At 54.0% G+C, this 15,469-nt stretch overlaps 2 protein-coding genes across 3 annotated transcripts in view; one reads left to right on the top strand and one right to left on the bottom strand.

Moving 5' to 3' along the window:
- Positions 1-3,728: 3,728 nt before the first annotated feature.
- Micos13 (mitochondrial contact site and cristae organizing system subunit 13) lies at positions 3,729-5,686 on the top strand. The gene is made up of 4 exons (XM_004654986.2): positions 3,729-3,883; positions 4,339-4,516; positions 4,614-4,665; positions 5,474-5,686. The coding sequence occupies exons 1-4, from the start codon at positions 3,855-3,857 to the stop codon at positions 5,569-5,571; spliced, it is 357 nt and encodes a 118-aa protein (XP_004655043.1). The 5' UTR covers positions 3,729-3,854; the 3' UTR covers positions 5,572-5,686.
- A 3,713-nt stretch (positions 5,687-9,399) lies between these two features.
- Positions 9,400-15,469, bottom strand: part of Safb (scaffold attachment factor B) — a 30,013-nt gene continuing 23,943 nt past the window's right edge. Inside the window, exons 14-21 of one of the 2 annotated variants that reach the window (XM_045134842.1) lie at positions 14,509-14,615; positions 13,014-13,319; positions 12,009-12,146; positions 11,879-11,921; positions 10,406-10,521; positions 10,128-10,234; positions 9,852-9,918; positions 9,400-9,696 (exon numbers count right to left, since the gene is read on the bottom strand). In XM_045134842.1, the coding sequence (XP_044990777.1) occupies positions 9,567-9,696; positions 9,852-9,918; positions 10,128-10,234; positions 10,406-10,521; positions 11,879-11,921; positions 12,009-12,146; positions 13,014-13,319; positions 14,509-14,615 (1,014 nt within the window). In that variant the 3' untranslated portion in view covers positions 9,400-9,566. The remainder of the gene's footprint in view (positions 9,697-9,851; positions 9,919-10,127; positions 10,235-10,405; positions 10,522-11,878; positions 11,922-12,008; positions 12,147-13,013; positions 13,320-14,508; positions 14,616-15,469) is intronic. The other variant, XM_045134843.1, reaches the window with a different exon arrangement.

The raw sequence follows: 15,469 nt of genomic DNA, 5'->3' as shown, positions 1-15,469 counted from the left end.
CGTTTACTTTGGTTGACATTCAAGAGGTTTAATTTATTTTTGTTTTTTTGAGGTAGGGTCTCCCTCTATGGAGCTCGGGCTGACCTGGAATTCACTATGGAGTCTCAGGCTGGCCTCCAACTCACCTTGATCCTCCTACCTCTGTCTCCCAAGTGCTGGGATTAAAGACATGTGCCACCATGCCTGGTTTAAAATTTTTTTTTCCAGGTAGGGTCTCACTCTAGCCCAGGCTGACCTGGAATTCACTATGTAGTCTCAGGGTGGTCTCAAAGTCACTGCGATCCTCCTAAATACTGGGACTCTAGGTGTGCGATACCACGCCCAGGTAAGGGGCTTTATTCTATCATGGCAGGGAAGGCTTATTGGCAGGAGCTTGAGGCGGCTGGTGGCACTACATCCGTGGTCAGGAAGCAGGGAGCAATGAACGCTCCCACTCACCCAGTGTTCTCCATTTTACACTGTCTGGGATACCAGCCCATGTAATGGCACTGCTTCCATTTCAGCTTGGTCTTCCTGCCCTCAACCCCATATCTAGACAATCCCTTATTAACATACCCAGTGATTTATTTCCATGGTGATTCTAAATCCCATCAAGTTGATAATCACATTAACCACCACAAGGCACACATGTCACATGGTGAGCATTCATTCCCGTACATACATGTCCACTGAGACGGTGGTAGTGGGGGACCCTGGCAACCTCCCAGGACCCTGAAGAACACACAAAGGGAGAGAGCATCCCACAAGCCTCCCCCAGTGCTTGTCAGGACATCTTCATCCTCGGGAAGGGAGCCAAGGTCTCAGCTTTGAAGGGGTAGGAAGAGGGCAGGGCCGGGCCCACGGAGCTGGAGGTGGTGACATCTGAGATACTTGACTCAGAGCCTTTCATGGAAAAGTGAGATGCACCCAGAAATTGACATGAGAAGATCCCTTCCGTTCTAGACATAGAGGGAGTAAGGGAGGGAACTCCAGGTCAAAAGACTGGTTCAGGGACTGAGGAAATGGTTTAGCAGTTAAGGCATTTTCCTGTGAAGCCTAAGGACCCCGATTCGATTTCACAGGTCCCACGTAAGCCAGATGCACAAGGGGTACATGCATCTGGAGTTCGTTTGCAGTGGCTAGAGGCCCTGGTGTGCCCATTCTATCTCTCTCTCTTCCTTTCTCTCAAATAAATAAAAAATAAAATAAAATATTAAAAGAAAAAAAAAAAGATTGGGTCTCTCTGTAGCCCAGGCTTACCTGACCTGGACTTCACTATGTAGTCCCAGGGTGGCCTTGAACTCAGGGCATCTCAGGCTAGTTAGCGAGTTTGGAGCCATACTGAGCTATATGAGCCCGTGTCTCAAAACAGGGACAAAAGGCCAGTCTGGTGGTGCGAGATTCCGTTTCTGCGCCGACTTTCCTCCTCCAAACCTGTGTGTGAAGACGGCCGGAGAAGGGGCTGAACAAGGGTGGGCCCGGCGCGCTAGGTCAGGCCGCCTTCGTTACCCCGTCTCTCTGCGTGGGCCGCCTCAGGCCTCAATCCCAGGATACAGGCTTACTGTGCAGCCCAGGCTCGCCTCGAACTTGGGCTTTTCCTTCTGCCTGGGCCTCTCCCAGTGAGATGCCTGGCTGGCCGGTGGAAATCGAACCACACATATGTATGGCAGAAGGACTTTTATTATGCAAGGGGGTCCTGGGACCAGACCAGAACACGTGGTCCTCCGTGGGGGCGCCCCCCCAGGCAGAGGACCCGCTCTGAGGTGCAGGTGCGGAGAGGCCGCGGGTGGAGTCTTAGGTCAAGATGTAGGATAGCTAGCCAGGGACAGACCTGAGGCTAGACGAGGGAGGTACCTAGTACGTGGAGGGGGCGTATCCCAGAGTGAAGCTGGAGGTGAGGCGTCGCAGCGTCGGCGAAGCATCATCTGGGTACCACCGCGGAGGTCGTAGTGGCGGGGGCGGGGCGCCTAGGAGGCTCCGCTCCAGGTAGCCCAGGCCGTCGGCGGGTGAACGCCCTCACCTGGAATTCCGGCCTTCCAGGTGGAGTCCTCCAAGGACTCCCACAGCCCAATGAGGGGTTCCAGACCCGCGCCCTCCTCACCTAGATGCACCCAGCTTCCGGCAGTTTTCTGGGTTTACGGCTCTCGACGGGTCGGGACCCTTGGGCTGGTACTGCCGGGATTCGAGGGGTTAGGTTCTCCTGACGTCACTCAGGAACTGGATGCTCGAATGGGTTTGGATTCGAGCCCAGGTCTTATGCATCCTCCCAAAGAATAGCACACCTGCAGGAGGGCCTCTGCGACGCCAGGGCGCACGAGGTGGGCTCGCGGGTGGCTACAGTGAACAGCCAGCTCTTTGCCAACTCCTGCATGGGCTCAGGTCGGCAGTACGCAGGCCCCCTGCAGGGGGCTGACAGGGATTCAGGCGCTTCTCTGACGAGAGGGACAGGATCCTCTACAGATCCCTCTCAGCTCACCTCCCCCCCCACCCCCCGCATTCACCTGTGTCAAAGTTGTCCTCCCAGCCGGACGCGAAGAATAAAGCCCCAGGCGAAGTCACGCTTCGCTTTCGTCCACCCCCTCCCCTGTAGGCGTGCAGAGGAAAGCGAGGTGACTGGCAGGTCTGGTCCACGGCCACACCTGCACGCGCTGAAAATATTCCCCGGGGCCGAGAGATAAAGGGCCCTGATAGGTGCTCTGCCCCAGGCCCTATGCACAGGCTGCACCCGCTGACTTGCTTCTTTAAGTATCAGCAACCGAATATTGCTAAGCATGTGCTTGCTGTACCACCGAGCTATATGGCCAGACCCTGGACAGTTTCCTAGCTCTCACCTCTGCCAAGGGAGGCTATTTACCTGCCCAGGGGGAGAAAAACAGGAAGTGGCCAATAAAGTCCTGGAGGAAGGCGTGAGTGTCCCCAGAAAGGGACACAGGTACCCCACCTTGGAGTTTCTATCCTCTGAAGCCCACTGGACAAGGAGGAGTTTTCGAGTCCAGAAAGCTGGGATGGCCAAGAGGGAGGTAGTGGGGTTGGGAAGACCCCAAATCTCCCATCTAGAGATGCACAACGCCAATCGTGTTTCCAGAGTGGATTCATGAAGCCGGAGGCTTCTTCCTGGAGACCAGAGGTAGGTAGGGATGATGAATAGATGGACCCGGTACGTGGGTGGGTGGATGGATGTGTGAGTGGCTGCAGAAGGAACGAGGACCACTAGTCCTTCGTAAGATGCTGTAACTTTAAGCAGCTTCTGCGCAGGACAAGTGGGGCACGGCCCCCCCCACACACTCACCCATTTGGGTCTCAGGTTTCCCCTCACCAAGGTGGGGCCACGCCCAGGAGAGCTCACGTGACAACTCCCGGCTCCCTGGAACAATGCTGTGCTTACGCATCCCTGACACCCGCTTTCTCGGCTTGCTCTTGCTAAAGCTCAGTCACTACCTCGCGCGGGCGCGGGGTAACTCTCAACACCTTTCTGGGGCGTCTTCAGTCACCGAGGGCCAGGCTAGACTACGTTTACTGAAAAGCTTCACGCCCAGCGCTTTCCTCAGTCTAGGACTACATTTCCCTGGAAGCTTCGCCGCCCAGCACACTCTAGGACACGCGGTACTGCATTTCCTAGGAGGCTGCGCTGCCTGGCGCATTATCGGAGGCTCTAGACTGCATACATTTCCCAGAATCCATTAGGGCGGCTAGGCTCTAAATTTCCCACAGGCCTCTCGGAGTTGAGGCCACGCCCCTCTCTGTAGTCAAACTAGATTCCCGCTCCCGGAGGCCTTCGCGCGTGACGAGGCCTACACTTCCCAGCGGTCTCTGCGGCGCCGCGAAGGAAACTGCGAACGATTCTGGTGTCCTTGCGCGCGGATCCACGATCGGCCATGGTGACTCGAGCGTGGCCGCTGATGAGGTGCGTGGGTCGCCGGAGGCGGTGGGGGGGGGGAAGTTCAACAGATAGTTCCCTGGTTGTATACGTACGTCCCCGCGGCATGGTCTGCTGTGGGTTTTCGCTTTCGGTTGTCAGGACCGTGGCCCCGCGAGGCTCGATCGCCTCCCTTTCGAGTGCCCGCCGCGAGCCCTTTTCGCTGGACTCACTGTGCTTAGGGGATGTGTGGGAAATGCTCCCTGGGACACGGGTGGCGTGCTAAGTTCTTGGCACGCTCCGAGAAAATCAAGATGCCCACTGTGCCCTCACTTTACCATCGGGTATCATTGGCCGCTTGTGGCCGGCAGACTGAATATTGTTCTGTGGTAGGGCCACTCGGCTCCAAGGCATCCTGAAGACTCGAGGCTCCAGAGGTCGCGGGTGACAGCAGGGTCTTGTCCCCTGATCTGTCTGTCCTTTCTGGCCGCCTCCGTCCACAGGTTCCTCATCAAAGGCAGCGTGGCCGGCGGCGCCGTCTACCTGGTCTATGACCAGGAACTGCTGGGGCCTAGCGACAAGAGCGAGGCGGCCCTGCGCAAGGCTGAGGAGATTGTGCCCCCGGCCATGTACCAGTTCGGTCAGTATGTGTGCCAACAGACGGGGCTGCAGATGCCGCAGGTACCGGGGTGGGGTGGCCCCAGGGACAGTTGGGGTGGGACTGGCTGCCGACGTGTCTGTTCACCAGCCCCTGTCCTGTGCTCCTCTTCCTCCCCAGCTCCCAGAACCTCCAAAGTTGAACTTCCCTGTCCGTGAGTTCTGGAACTCAGGTAGGCCCAGCTACCCCAGCCCAGTCCCGTGTGCCTAACCCTAACCCTCTCCATTCTGTCCATCCCATTTCTGTTCCTGGGGTCTCCAGTAGATAAAAGTGTAGAAAGAGCCAGGTGTGATGGTGCACACCTCTTATCCAAGCATTTGGGAGGCTGAGGCAGGAGGATTCTGAGTTTGAAGCCAGCCTGGACTGTACAGTAAGAGTGATTCAAAACCTAACAAAACCAACCCTGGAAGCTGGGACACAGAGGGTAGAGTGCTTGCCCAGCATGCAGGAAGCCTTGAGTTCCATCCCCGCCGCCATATAAACTGGGTATGGTAGTTTGGAGAGATGGCTCAGCGATTAAGGCACTTACAAAGCCTAATGACCAGAGTTTCACTCCCCAGTACCCATGTACAGCCAGATGCACAAAGTGTTGCGTACATCTGGAGTTTGTTTGCAGGGGCTATAGGCCCATTCATTCTCTGCCTGGTGTGGCACACTCTGGAGCACTGTGGAGGCTGAGGTAGGAGGATTGCTGTAAGTTTGAGGTCAGCCTGAGACTTCATAGTGGATTCTGGGTCAGCCTGGGCTAGAGTGAGACCCTACCTCAAAAACCTTTAAAAAAAAAAAGGGTGTGCTGGTGCACAGAACTTGGGAAATGGAGACAGCAGGATTGAGAGCTTAAACCCTGCCCCATCATGCCTTAGTTTCCCTGTTGGAATAAGTTGCCACCTGCAAGCTTCCCCAGGATTTGTCTGAGAAAGGGGTGATGTGTGTGCAGTCCGCGGGCGGGATGGGGGCATCACAGTCCTCTCTCCTTGCAGGCATCATCACTGTGATGTCGGCCTTGTCCATGGCCCCCACCAAGGCCTGTGAGTATTCCAAGGAAGGCTGGGAGTACTTGAAGGAGCATGCCAAGTAGGGAGGAAGAGCACAGGGGCTGGTGAACAGAGACAGGTCGGCAGAGAACGAGGAATGGGACTCCACTCTGAGGGCAGCTCTGGCCTCGCTGGCCCAATAAAGAACTTGGAAGCGTCTTTGACCAACATGCTGCTGGTGGTCTGGGGTGGGCCTGGGGGTAACTTGACTTGGGATGTGGGTTGGGCATGAGGTACAAGGAGTCCCAGGTGACAGCAAGGCCTCATGCTACAGACACTGGGTGTGGACTCAGAAAAGGCCAAGAAGGTGCACAGCGGGAGGTGCAGACTGGTCGGTGCAGACTGGTCATCCTATGCATTAGACGGGCCCACCACCATGTTGCCTTGTGCCAGCGACCTTCCTGTTCTGCTGTCACACTCATTCTTCTGATGACCTGAGACCCCCAGGCTGTTCATGCTTGCGTGTGTTTCCTGCTATCCCACACTGCCCTCAGCTGTCTGGGGCTCTGGAACATGTTCTGTTGGGGTGTATGTGTGGGTTCATAAAAGGCCTTGATACTTGTACCCCAGTGAAGCAAAGAAGACAGCCTTGGGGGAGGAGCTAAAGCTTTATGAACTTGGCTATGAAAGTCCCTTGGGTCATGGTGGGACATGTGGCCAGCCTGCATGATAATGGGGGTGAGGGGTCACAGAGAAAAGTCTAGAAAATGGAGGCTGGGAGAGGCCTGTGGGAGGGGTTGGGGACAGACAGCGAGGCCTGTGCTGTGCCCTCCCCACAAGGACCCTCAGCACCAGATGAGCTGAACAGTGTTGAGGTCTGTGGGAACACACTGGCCTCAGGCCAAGGTGGGAGGATGCCCAGCTACTACACAGGGCCACCAGGGAACTGGTGGCTCCTATCATTGCACACCTCTACCTCCCTATAACACCCCCCCCCCCATCTCCACTCAAGGCAGAACCTACCTCCTGGGTGTTCAGGGTTTCTACCATGTTCCCAGTGCCACAGCATAGGTGAGCAATAAAGAGCTGTGGGGCTGCAGAGATGGCCTAACGGTTAAAGCCCTTGCCTAAAAAGCCTAAGGCCTTGAGGCTGATTCCTCGTACCCACATAAAGCCAGATGCACAAGATGGTGCATACATGGAGTTCACTTACAGCAGCTGGAGGCCCTGGCATGTCCATTCTCTGTCTTCTGTCTCTCCCTGCTTGCCGACAAATAATTTTGGTTTTTTTTAATTAAAGCTATGGATGGATGGGTGAGAAGTTTTGTCCAAAGCCTACCCCACTCCACCAGGGACTTAGTTCCTTGTGGAAGCTGGCTGCAGATGAATGCATGAGGGCTCACTCACTGGATCACAGCCAAGTGTGGAGCAGTTCTGTCCCTGTAGGTGAAATCTAGTTGGTCCGTGTATGCATATCTTACCACTCTGAAGCCAAGGACAGGCTGTACTGGGCCTGGATCTGAGCTTGGCTGCCCTTGGGTTCAAGAACAGAGTGGGATCGTCACTGTCCTCAGCTAGTGTTGTTTGAAGGTGATGGTTTCAATGTTTGGCACCATAGGTTCAGTCAACTTTTTCCTTCATGTTCCACTTGATGCATCTGGCACTACATGGGCACTGGGGAATTAAACCTGGGCTATCAGGCACTGCAGGCGTCAGAACTTAACTACTGATACATCTTTGCAGCCCTTTGTTTTTTGAGGTAGGGTCTCACTCTAGCCCAGGCTGACCTGGAACCTACAGAGATCCTACATCTGCTTAGATTAAAGGTGTGTCACCACACACAGACCAGGATCTTTTTTTTTTTTTGAGAGAATTGGTACTCCAGGGCCTCCAGCCACTGATGTCGAACTCTAGATGCTTGTGTGTCTGACTTACACGGGACCTGGAGAGTCAAACGTGGGTCCTCAAGCTTCACAGACAAGCACCTTAACCTTTAAGCCATCTCTCCAGTCCAGATAGGCATTCTTTCTTGTTTGTTTGGGTTTTTCGAGGTAGGATCTCACTCTGGTCCAGGCTGACCTGGAATTAACTCTGTAGTCTCAAGGTGGCCTTGAACTCATGGTGATCCTCCTACCTCTGCCTCCCAAGTACTGGGATTAAAGGTGTGCGCCACCATGCCCAGCATCAGATAAGGCATTCTTGATTAAACCTACTTGAGCCCCCAGCAAGCAGATTCCTGCTGGGAGAAAGGGCATGTCATTGGAGGTGGATCTGAGTCCTATCCTACTACTGGGTGTTTTTAGAGCAGATTGAGCTCTAGGGTGCATGTTTGCTGCCTGTTTGGTGGTCTCTCGCTTGGATCAATGAAAGGGTGCCAGTTTCTTCTGCCATTGATGGAACTTCCCCTGGGTCTGTAATCCTGAAATAAACTCCCTACCTCTGTCTGGTAGAATGTTCATTTCAGCAGTGAAGCTGACAGCAACCACTGTGCTGGAACTGGGAGGGGACTTGGCTATCCCTGGGCTTTTGAGCAGAGCTGCTGGGACTTCCAGGTGCTCTCCTTGTGTGTTTGTTCTTTGTGGGTTGGGGCCTTCTTAGCACACACAGGACAATGTGTAGTAGAAAAAATGTGGTTCTGGCCTAGCTGGGGCTCAGTGACAAGGAAGCAGAGGCTGGACATACCTCAGGCACATTGTCATGAACTCTGATACACTTGTGCATGTAGTGTGTATACAAAGGCCAAAGGTTGACATCAGTTGTCTTCCTCAGTAACTCTCCCATCTTTTCTTCCTAGGCTGTCCTGAAACTCAGAGATCCTTCTGCCTTGGCCTCCCTAATGCTGGGATTTTAAGCATGAGCCAGTGCCTGGCTCTCCACCCCATTTTTTGCTACACTGGCTGGCCAGTGAGCCCCAGGTCTCTACCTCCCAGGCGATGGCATCACAGACTTCAGGAAGAAGGGTTTCCTTTGGGTTTAAGTTCGTAGGGAAAGGCATGATGGCAGGAGCATGACACAGATGGGTTATGGGCCAGTGTGGGTCACAGAGTAAGTTCCCAGTCAGCCTGGGCCTAGTGAGGCTCTGACTCAGGGAAAAACAAAAACAAAACAAAACAAAAAACCTCAGGCCGGTTGTGGTGGTGCACACCTTTAATCCCAGCACTCAGAAGGCAGAGGTAGGAGGATCACTGTGAGTTTGAGGCCAGCCTGGGACTAGAGTGAATTCCAGGACAGGCTGAGCCAGAACAAGACCCTACCTTAAAGCACTTTCCAAAGCCTGTAGTGAGTGGCCTAGTTCCTCTAGCAAGGATTCACCTCCTAAAGGTTCTAGCACTTCTCCAAATAGTGCTGCCAGCTAGGGAACAAATGTTCATATACAGCATCCAAGGGGGACATTTTATAGGGTGCACACCAGCAGGCCTAGCATGTTTCCATGGATTCTGGAGATCCACTCAGGTCCTCATGCTTTCGCAGCAAGCATTTTACCCACTAAGCCATCTCCCCAGCCCCTTCTTGTGGTTCTATAACAAGTTTTGGAACCTAGACACAGACAGGAACAGGAGACACCTGTGATTGTGTGACATGTTGCTTTTACAGCCTGTTCTGCTGTTAAAGGAGGTCATGCACATGAAGCCTGGGTGGATAGGGACAGTAGGGCCTGAATTAAGAACGGAGTGGGGGAGGGGCTGGAGAGATGGTCAGCTGTTATAGGCACTTCCTTTTAAAGCCTGACAGCCTGGGTTTGATTACCCAGGCCACATAAAGCCAGACGCAAAGTGGCACAAGCATCTGGCGTGCGTTTGCAGCAGCAGCAGGTTCTGGTGCATCCATACTCTCACTCAAATAAATGAAATATATATGAAAAAACAAAATAGAAGGGGCTGAGCACCACTTCCTGCCAGAGGGGAAATGGAGAGGCCATGCTAAGTAAAGGCTATGTGAACAGAAACACATTTATTACAAAAACCCAAAGAAACTGAAAACAAAACATTCACATTGTATCGAGCTACAATATGGCAGCAGATTAAAAAAAAAATATTGTTTGTACACATGAAGGTGAGTCCTGGCAGATCAAGGGCTAGCTTGGGGAGGTGGGGCACACTCAGTAGCGGCGGGTGAAGCGGGCGTCGCTGGGCCTGCTGCCTCGGCTCTGTCCCCCGAAGCCACCCTGCATTCCTCCACGCGGAATCACATGTCCCCTCGAGGCCCCACCAGGGGCAAAGCTGCCACGCCTGCCAAAAGTTCAGGGACTTTGTTCCTCATCTCCCAGTTGTCACCACCCCAAACCTCATGTGACTGTGGGATTTGTTGGCAGGGAGTGGGGGTCCCTTCCCACTCTCCTGGGTGGCAATTGTGTGCCAGGGAGAGCGACAGTGCCTTGCCTTACCCTGACATGCCACCACGGTTCATCATATGACCAGGCCCTGAGTGGCCAGACATGCTCCTCTCACCACCTGTAGAACAAGGCACATGTTGGCAAGCAGCCAGTGTAACCCTGAGCCACACCATGCTGCACTCCATGTGGAATTATGGTCATGTGATGTGGTCTGTCCCCTCAGCTGGAGAACAGTTTGGGGGCAGCAGTTTCTCTGCTCACCCCTCGAGGGCCAGCGCTATGTATGCAAGACGGGCCTGTCCCTGCAATCCTGTAAACAGCACTAACCTTGCCACCTCTTGTGTTCACGGTCCATCATGCCCCCATCCGCAGTGCCCTGCCAGGCGCGGTCATCCTCGAGTCTCCGGCCGTGCTCACCCCAGTCACGTCTGCCCCTTGGAAAAGACACATCTGACCTGGACTGCTGTGGCTATAGCACAGCAAGCAGGGGCAGGGCTCGGGATGTTTGGGGACCTTGTCTCTACTGCCATGAGACGGTAGCTAAGCCAGATTACTTTCACCCAATGTGTCCCCCATCTGTCCTGACTGCAGGTGTGGACACAAACCTGGGGGGAGGGGGCAGACCCCGGCCCTCGCTCATCCTCTTGTCAGAGCCGTAGCCCCAGCTGTCACGTGAGTCCCGCCCATGGCGCTCAGGTCCCCCATGTCGTTCAGGATAATGCTAGACAACAGAGCAGAGAGGGAGCGATCAGCATCCCAAGGCCCCTGGGCAACAGGCACAGAATGACAAGGTGGGAGGAGAGCCTGGGATGCCTTGGTAAAGATGCCCAGGGCACACAGCTGACAGTTCTCAGCGCGACAGCTGCTCAGGGTCTCCAGGCTAGTGTGTGATGCCTGGCACCTGGCTCTTGAATTTGGTAACGTGCAGTGTCAGTATGGTGATAGCACATGGAGCTGCTCCCTGTATTTGTGCCACAACTCCCTTTCAAACCAGGAGGAAATAAAGGGCTAAATGTACCACCCCAAGGTGGCTGCCCACATGGGAATGGCAGCATGCCCATGTCCCCTGGTTTTCAGTAATAGTGCTGGCACAGTCCACCCTTTGCTATGTCACTGAGTGAAAATGCAGGGTGGCCTTCAACCAGGAAGGGTATTGGACAGAGTGTATGGTGTCATCAGGTAAGACCCAGCCACAGCCAGCTGAGCTGTCCCCCACCTCTTGTGGACTTCCCTTGCTCAAGGACCCTGGCACTCCCTGCCACTTCCTGCTGTACCTTCTAGTCCCTCACGGCAACACTCCATCGTCACAGAGGAGCACTGAAGCTTCCCCACCTACTAATTAACATGTGAGCAGATACTTTCCAGTGGTGGCAAGCACTGCTCATACCCACATGCAACATGGCCATCACACTGTGTTGAAGGGAGCATGACTGCCTACACAGTGGGATGGCTTAGTGGAAGGCAGCAGCACTAGGATGGGACCCTCTGACAGCCATCGACACTCACTGAAGGGATACCAAAGGGAGCCCTGTGCCAGCCAGGTGAGCAACAGGAAGCTGAAGGGAAGAGTAGCAGGGAGGACATTCTGTCTCCCGTGCCAGCAACTCAAGGCAAGCCCTTGAAGACCTGGATTTGGGACAGCAGCTGATGGATGAGAAGAACGGGATACTGAGCTGATTTCCAGGCATGATGTTCACCCAGCAAGCATGCCCTTCCCTTCCACAGCCCAGACTCCAATAGAGGCCCTGGAAGGGATGTGGGGACTTGCTGTGCCCACGCATCTGGCATCAAGAAGCTCCTCTACACAGCTGTTTGTGTCTTGCTACAAGGCAAGACCATTACACAGGAGTCCCCAGTGCAGCCATAGTGCAACACAAATCATGGCTCAGAGAGGGTTGGACCCAGCCAAAAGCGCAGTGGGGTGGACTGCTGGCTGGCCCCAAACCTCCATGGACTGCCCTCTCTCTCCAGCTGGAAGGTAATGAGTGGGCCTCTCTCTCTGGTGCTCATGTGGAGGACACGCATATGCAGAGGGCAGGGAACCATGACATGGCTGTGCTTGAAGCCTGTGCTCTTACCTGTCCTTCTCTTTCTCCCATCATTGACCGTGAACCTTCTCTCCTGAAAAAGATAATTCTGGTAAGACCAGGAGGGAGGAGTGCAGGAAGGCCATTTGCCCCTTCCAGCGTGCAGGCAGCAGCCACTCACCTGTCCACAGAATGGTTGGGGTAGCGGCCCCGGTCTCTGTGGTCAAAGTCATGGAAACGGTCCTGGCGGCTAAAGTCAGAGTGGTAGCGCTCATCCATGGCAGCCCGCTTGGCTTCTGGCCAGTAAGTGTCATCACGCCTGTGGGGTGAGGCAGGGCAGGAGTCAGCCACATGGCTCCTGATACCCCCAAGCCGAGGCTGGAGTTGACTTGACAAAGGCCCACATCCTGCATCCCTAATGCTGCTGCAGGCACTAGTTTCCTGAGGAAGTGGTCAGGAGGACAGTCAAGTCACTTGAGTGGGAATCAGTAAGGCCCTGGCCCTCAGCAGCCCTGGAGGATGCCCACCTCTTCTACCGAAAGCCAAATTGCTGCAGAGACAGCACTGAGCAGCTCATCTCCCATGCCGATGGCCATGGGGCTCCAGCACCTGCATGTATTTAAATACATGCAGTCCCAGCCCAGCTCAGAGGACCTTGTGAAATACACCATGTGGCACTTGTGGAACAAAAATGAGGCCCAAAGAGGATGCTGGCCACTACTCGAGCATTCGTCACATGCAACTCTAGATTTTGGTGCTTTCCAGAACCTACACCCCCACAGATAAGCCCACAGATAGATGAGTATGTTGTTTTAACCGTGTGTAGTGGATAGAAGCCCATCAATTTGTCTTCAAGACAGATTCTCCTACTGGCCTGAAGCTGACTGATTTAGCCAGCGAGCCCCAGGTACTAGTTCCTAGTACTGGGACTACAAGTGTGCACCATCACACCCAGCACCATATGTGAGTTCTGGGACTCACTAGTCCTCATGCATTCAAGGCAAACACTTTACTCATTGAGCCATTGCCCCAGCCCTTGACTATATTTTTTGAGTCTTGCTACATACAGTTCAGGCTGGCCTGAACTCATGATCCCCCCCGCCCCGCCTCACTCTCCCATTAACATTACCTCATCCACCCCACCTCCACTGGCCTGCAGCCGTGACCCTGTCTGTGCAGGACTCACCGGCCATCCACGTCATAGGGCCTCCGCACTGCAGGCCGCCGCTCCTGTTCATAGCGCAGCTCTTGCTGGCGCCGCAGCTCCTCACGCTCACGGTGGATGCGCTCCTGCTCACGGCGACGTTCCTGCTCCACGTGCATGCGCTCTCGTTCCAGGCGTTCCCTTTCCATGCGTTCGCGCTCCAGCCGGTGCCGGTGAAAGGCTAGCCTTTCACGGGCAATCTCAAGCCGCTCGCGTTCCTCACGCTCCCATTGTGCTTGTAGCCGCTGCTCCCGCTCGCTGCGCTCCCGCTCGCTGCGCTCCCGCTCCCTGTGTGACAGCAGAACCATTGAGGTTTGTGCTGGGGGCCAGTGCTGAGGGCTGGGACAGTAGAACAGGGCCCATCCAGGGCTCCAGGTTGCCTATGTGGGGTGTATGGAGGAGTGAGCTACATGGTGCTCTGAACTTTCTATGACTTTCTGTAGTTTACATCCTGTCAGTTACCATAATCACGCCCATTTCTCACAGCAATGTGAGCCTGCTCAGGAGCCTGGCACAACAGTGGATGGCTCACAACAGTGTTTGACATGAAGCCACACAAAGGCCCAATGCTAGCACAAAGATTCCCCAGCTTACATCACATGGCTAGAGTAACAGCTAACAGTCATGCATGCACAGGGCAAGCACAGAGACCAGACCTCTGGTAGTACGAATGTCTGCCTCTGCTGGCGACCTGTGTCCACATCACCATCTCAATCCAGGGTGTGAGAGGAAGCTATTTCCCCATGCCTGGGAGGAGGGCCAGGCCTTCCATGTCTGAGGCTACCTGCCTTCCCAACAGCATGTTCATCTCTAGTAACCTTCTTCCCATCTTTTCCCCATCCTGGTTATCCACAGTAGAGTGGCAAATATGACAGAGCCATGGCTGAGCACCAACCCCATCCAGAGAGTTCACACTCACACAGGGTGACTGCTCTGAGTCTCCATTCATATGTTCAGACATCACCTGCCAGGGAGGAGCCCTATCTTCACTAATGAAAATGGCAATTTTTTTTTTCTTGAGGCCTCGAACTCACAGTGATCCTCCTACCTCAGCCTCCCGACTACTACAATTGGAGGCATGTGCCATAGCATCTGGCTACAACAGTGTCAAATTGCTGGTGTACATAGGCTTTATGTACCAATACCTGCTACACAAAAAGCTACAGCAGATAATTCAGAAACTGAATTCCATGCTCCTTGGTTCACAGTATAGTTTACTAACTGCTCAACAGGGAATGAACTATGGGACCCACTGTGACTATTAGTGCTTCTATTTAGCAGCCACACTCTTGAGTGTCTTGTCCCCTGGGTTACTCCAGTGCAAAGCCCTTTGATGGCCTTGCTGTCACCACCCCCTAGACAAACTGGGAAGGCCTTCCTACCCTCTTGTGACACAGCAAATTCTCTGGGAGGAGAGGGAAGAGAGCAGCAGGCAGGCCAAAGCATTTCCCAACACACCCTCGGCAGGCAGCCTCACCTCCGGGACTCAGAGTCTCTGGACTTGCGCGGCTCTCTCACTTTATCAAAGGATACGACGGACCGCTTCTCCCTGCTGGCGGACTTGCGGTCCTGGCTTTTGGAGGCCTAGATCATCAAAGAGCAAAAAGAATTAAAGGTGGAGATGGTAAGAAGACTGGTAAGTCTCCATGCAGCCCAGGCTGGTCTGGACTCATGATCCTCCTGCCTCTGCCCCCTTGGGTGCTGGTGTGCACCACCACAACTGGTTGTCAATAGGTTTTCTGCATTTACAACCCCCCCCCCCTTTTTGAGGCAGGGTCTTGCTCTAGTTCAGGCGGACCTTGAATTCACTTAGTCTCAGGTGCCCTTAAACTCATGGCAGTCCTCTTAGCTCTGCCTCCCAAGTGCTGGCATTAAAAGTTTGCTCCACCACGCCCAGCCAAAATCTTTAGTTTTGTCCTGTTTTTCCTTCAGTCAACATGTCCCTAAAAACCACTAACAGTGTAACATACTGTCATCTGTGTAACACCTTTCACCAACTGCCCATCCTAAGCCCTGGAACTGATAATTTGCTTTCCAAGTTTCTAATCAGATTGTGTAAGAACAAGATAAGGGATCAAAACACATTTGCAAATGACAGAAAGCTCTCACAGATGCAGAAGTTGTAACCTGCTTGTGTCACGAGGTGCTCACATGGCCAGTCTTCAAGGGGCCTCAGCCTGCCCTGGGCTCTCAGTGTCCCCAGTTAACAAGCAGATGGAAAGGAGTATTTTGCAAACAGTGCAAGATGAGCCTAGGTTGCTTCTTTGAATCTGTTACTGGTCTTACAGTGAGGCCACTTCTGAATTAAGACTAGTAACCCTTTAGTGAATTATAGCAGGGGGGCGGGAAGTATCATGGGGCCCCCAATCTACACAAGTTGTAAGGCTAGAAACTGGAACTTATGAATGTCAGTAGCTACCCATACCCTGGGGCGAGGC

This window comes from Jaculus jaculus, chromosome 15, assembly GCF_020740685.1.
Source record: "Jaculus jaculus isolate mJacJac1 chromosome 15, mJacJac1.mat.Y.cur, whole genome shotgun sequence".
Classification (NCBI taxonomy): Eukaryota; Metazoa; Chordata; class Mammalia; order Rodentia; family Dipodidae; genus Jaculus; species Jaculus jaculus.
This window is presented reverse-complemented; position numbering and strand designations above follow the sequence as displayed.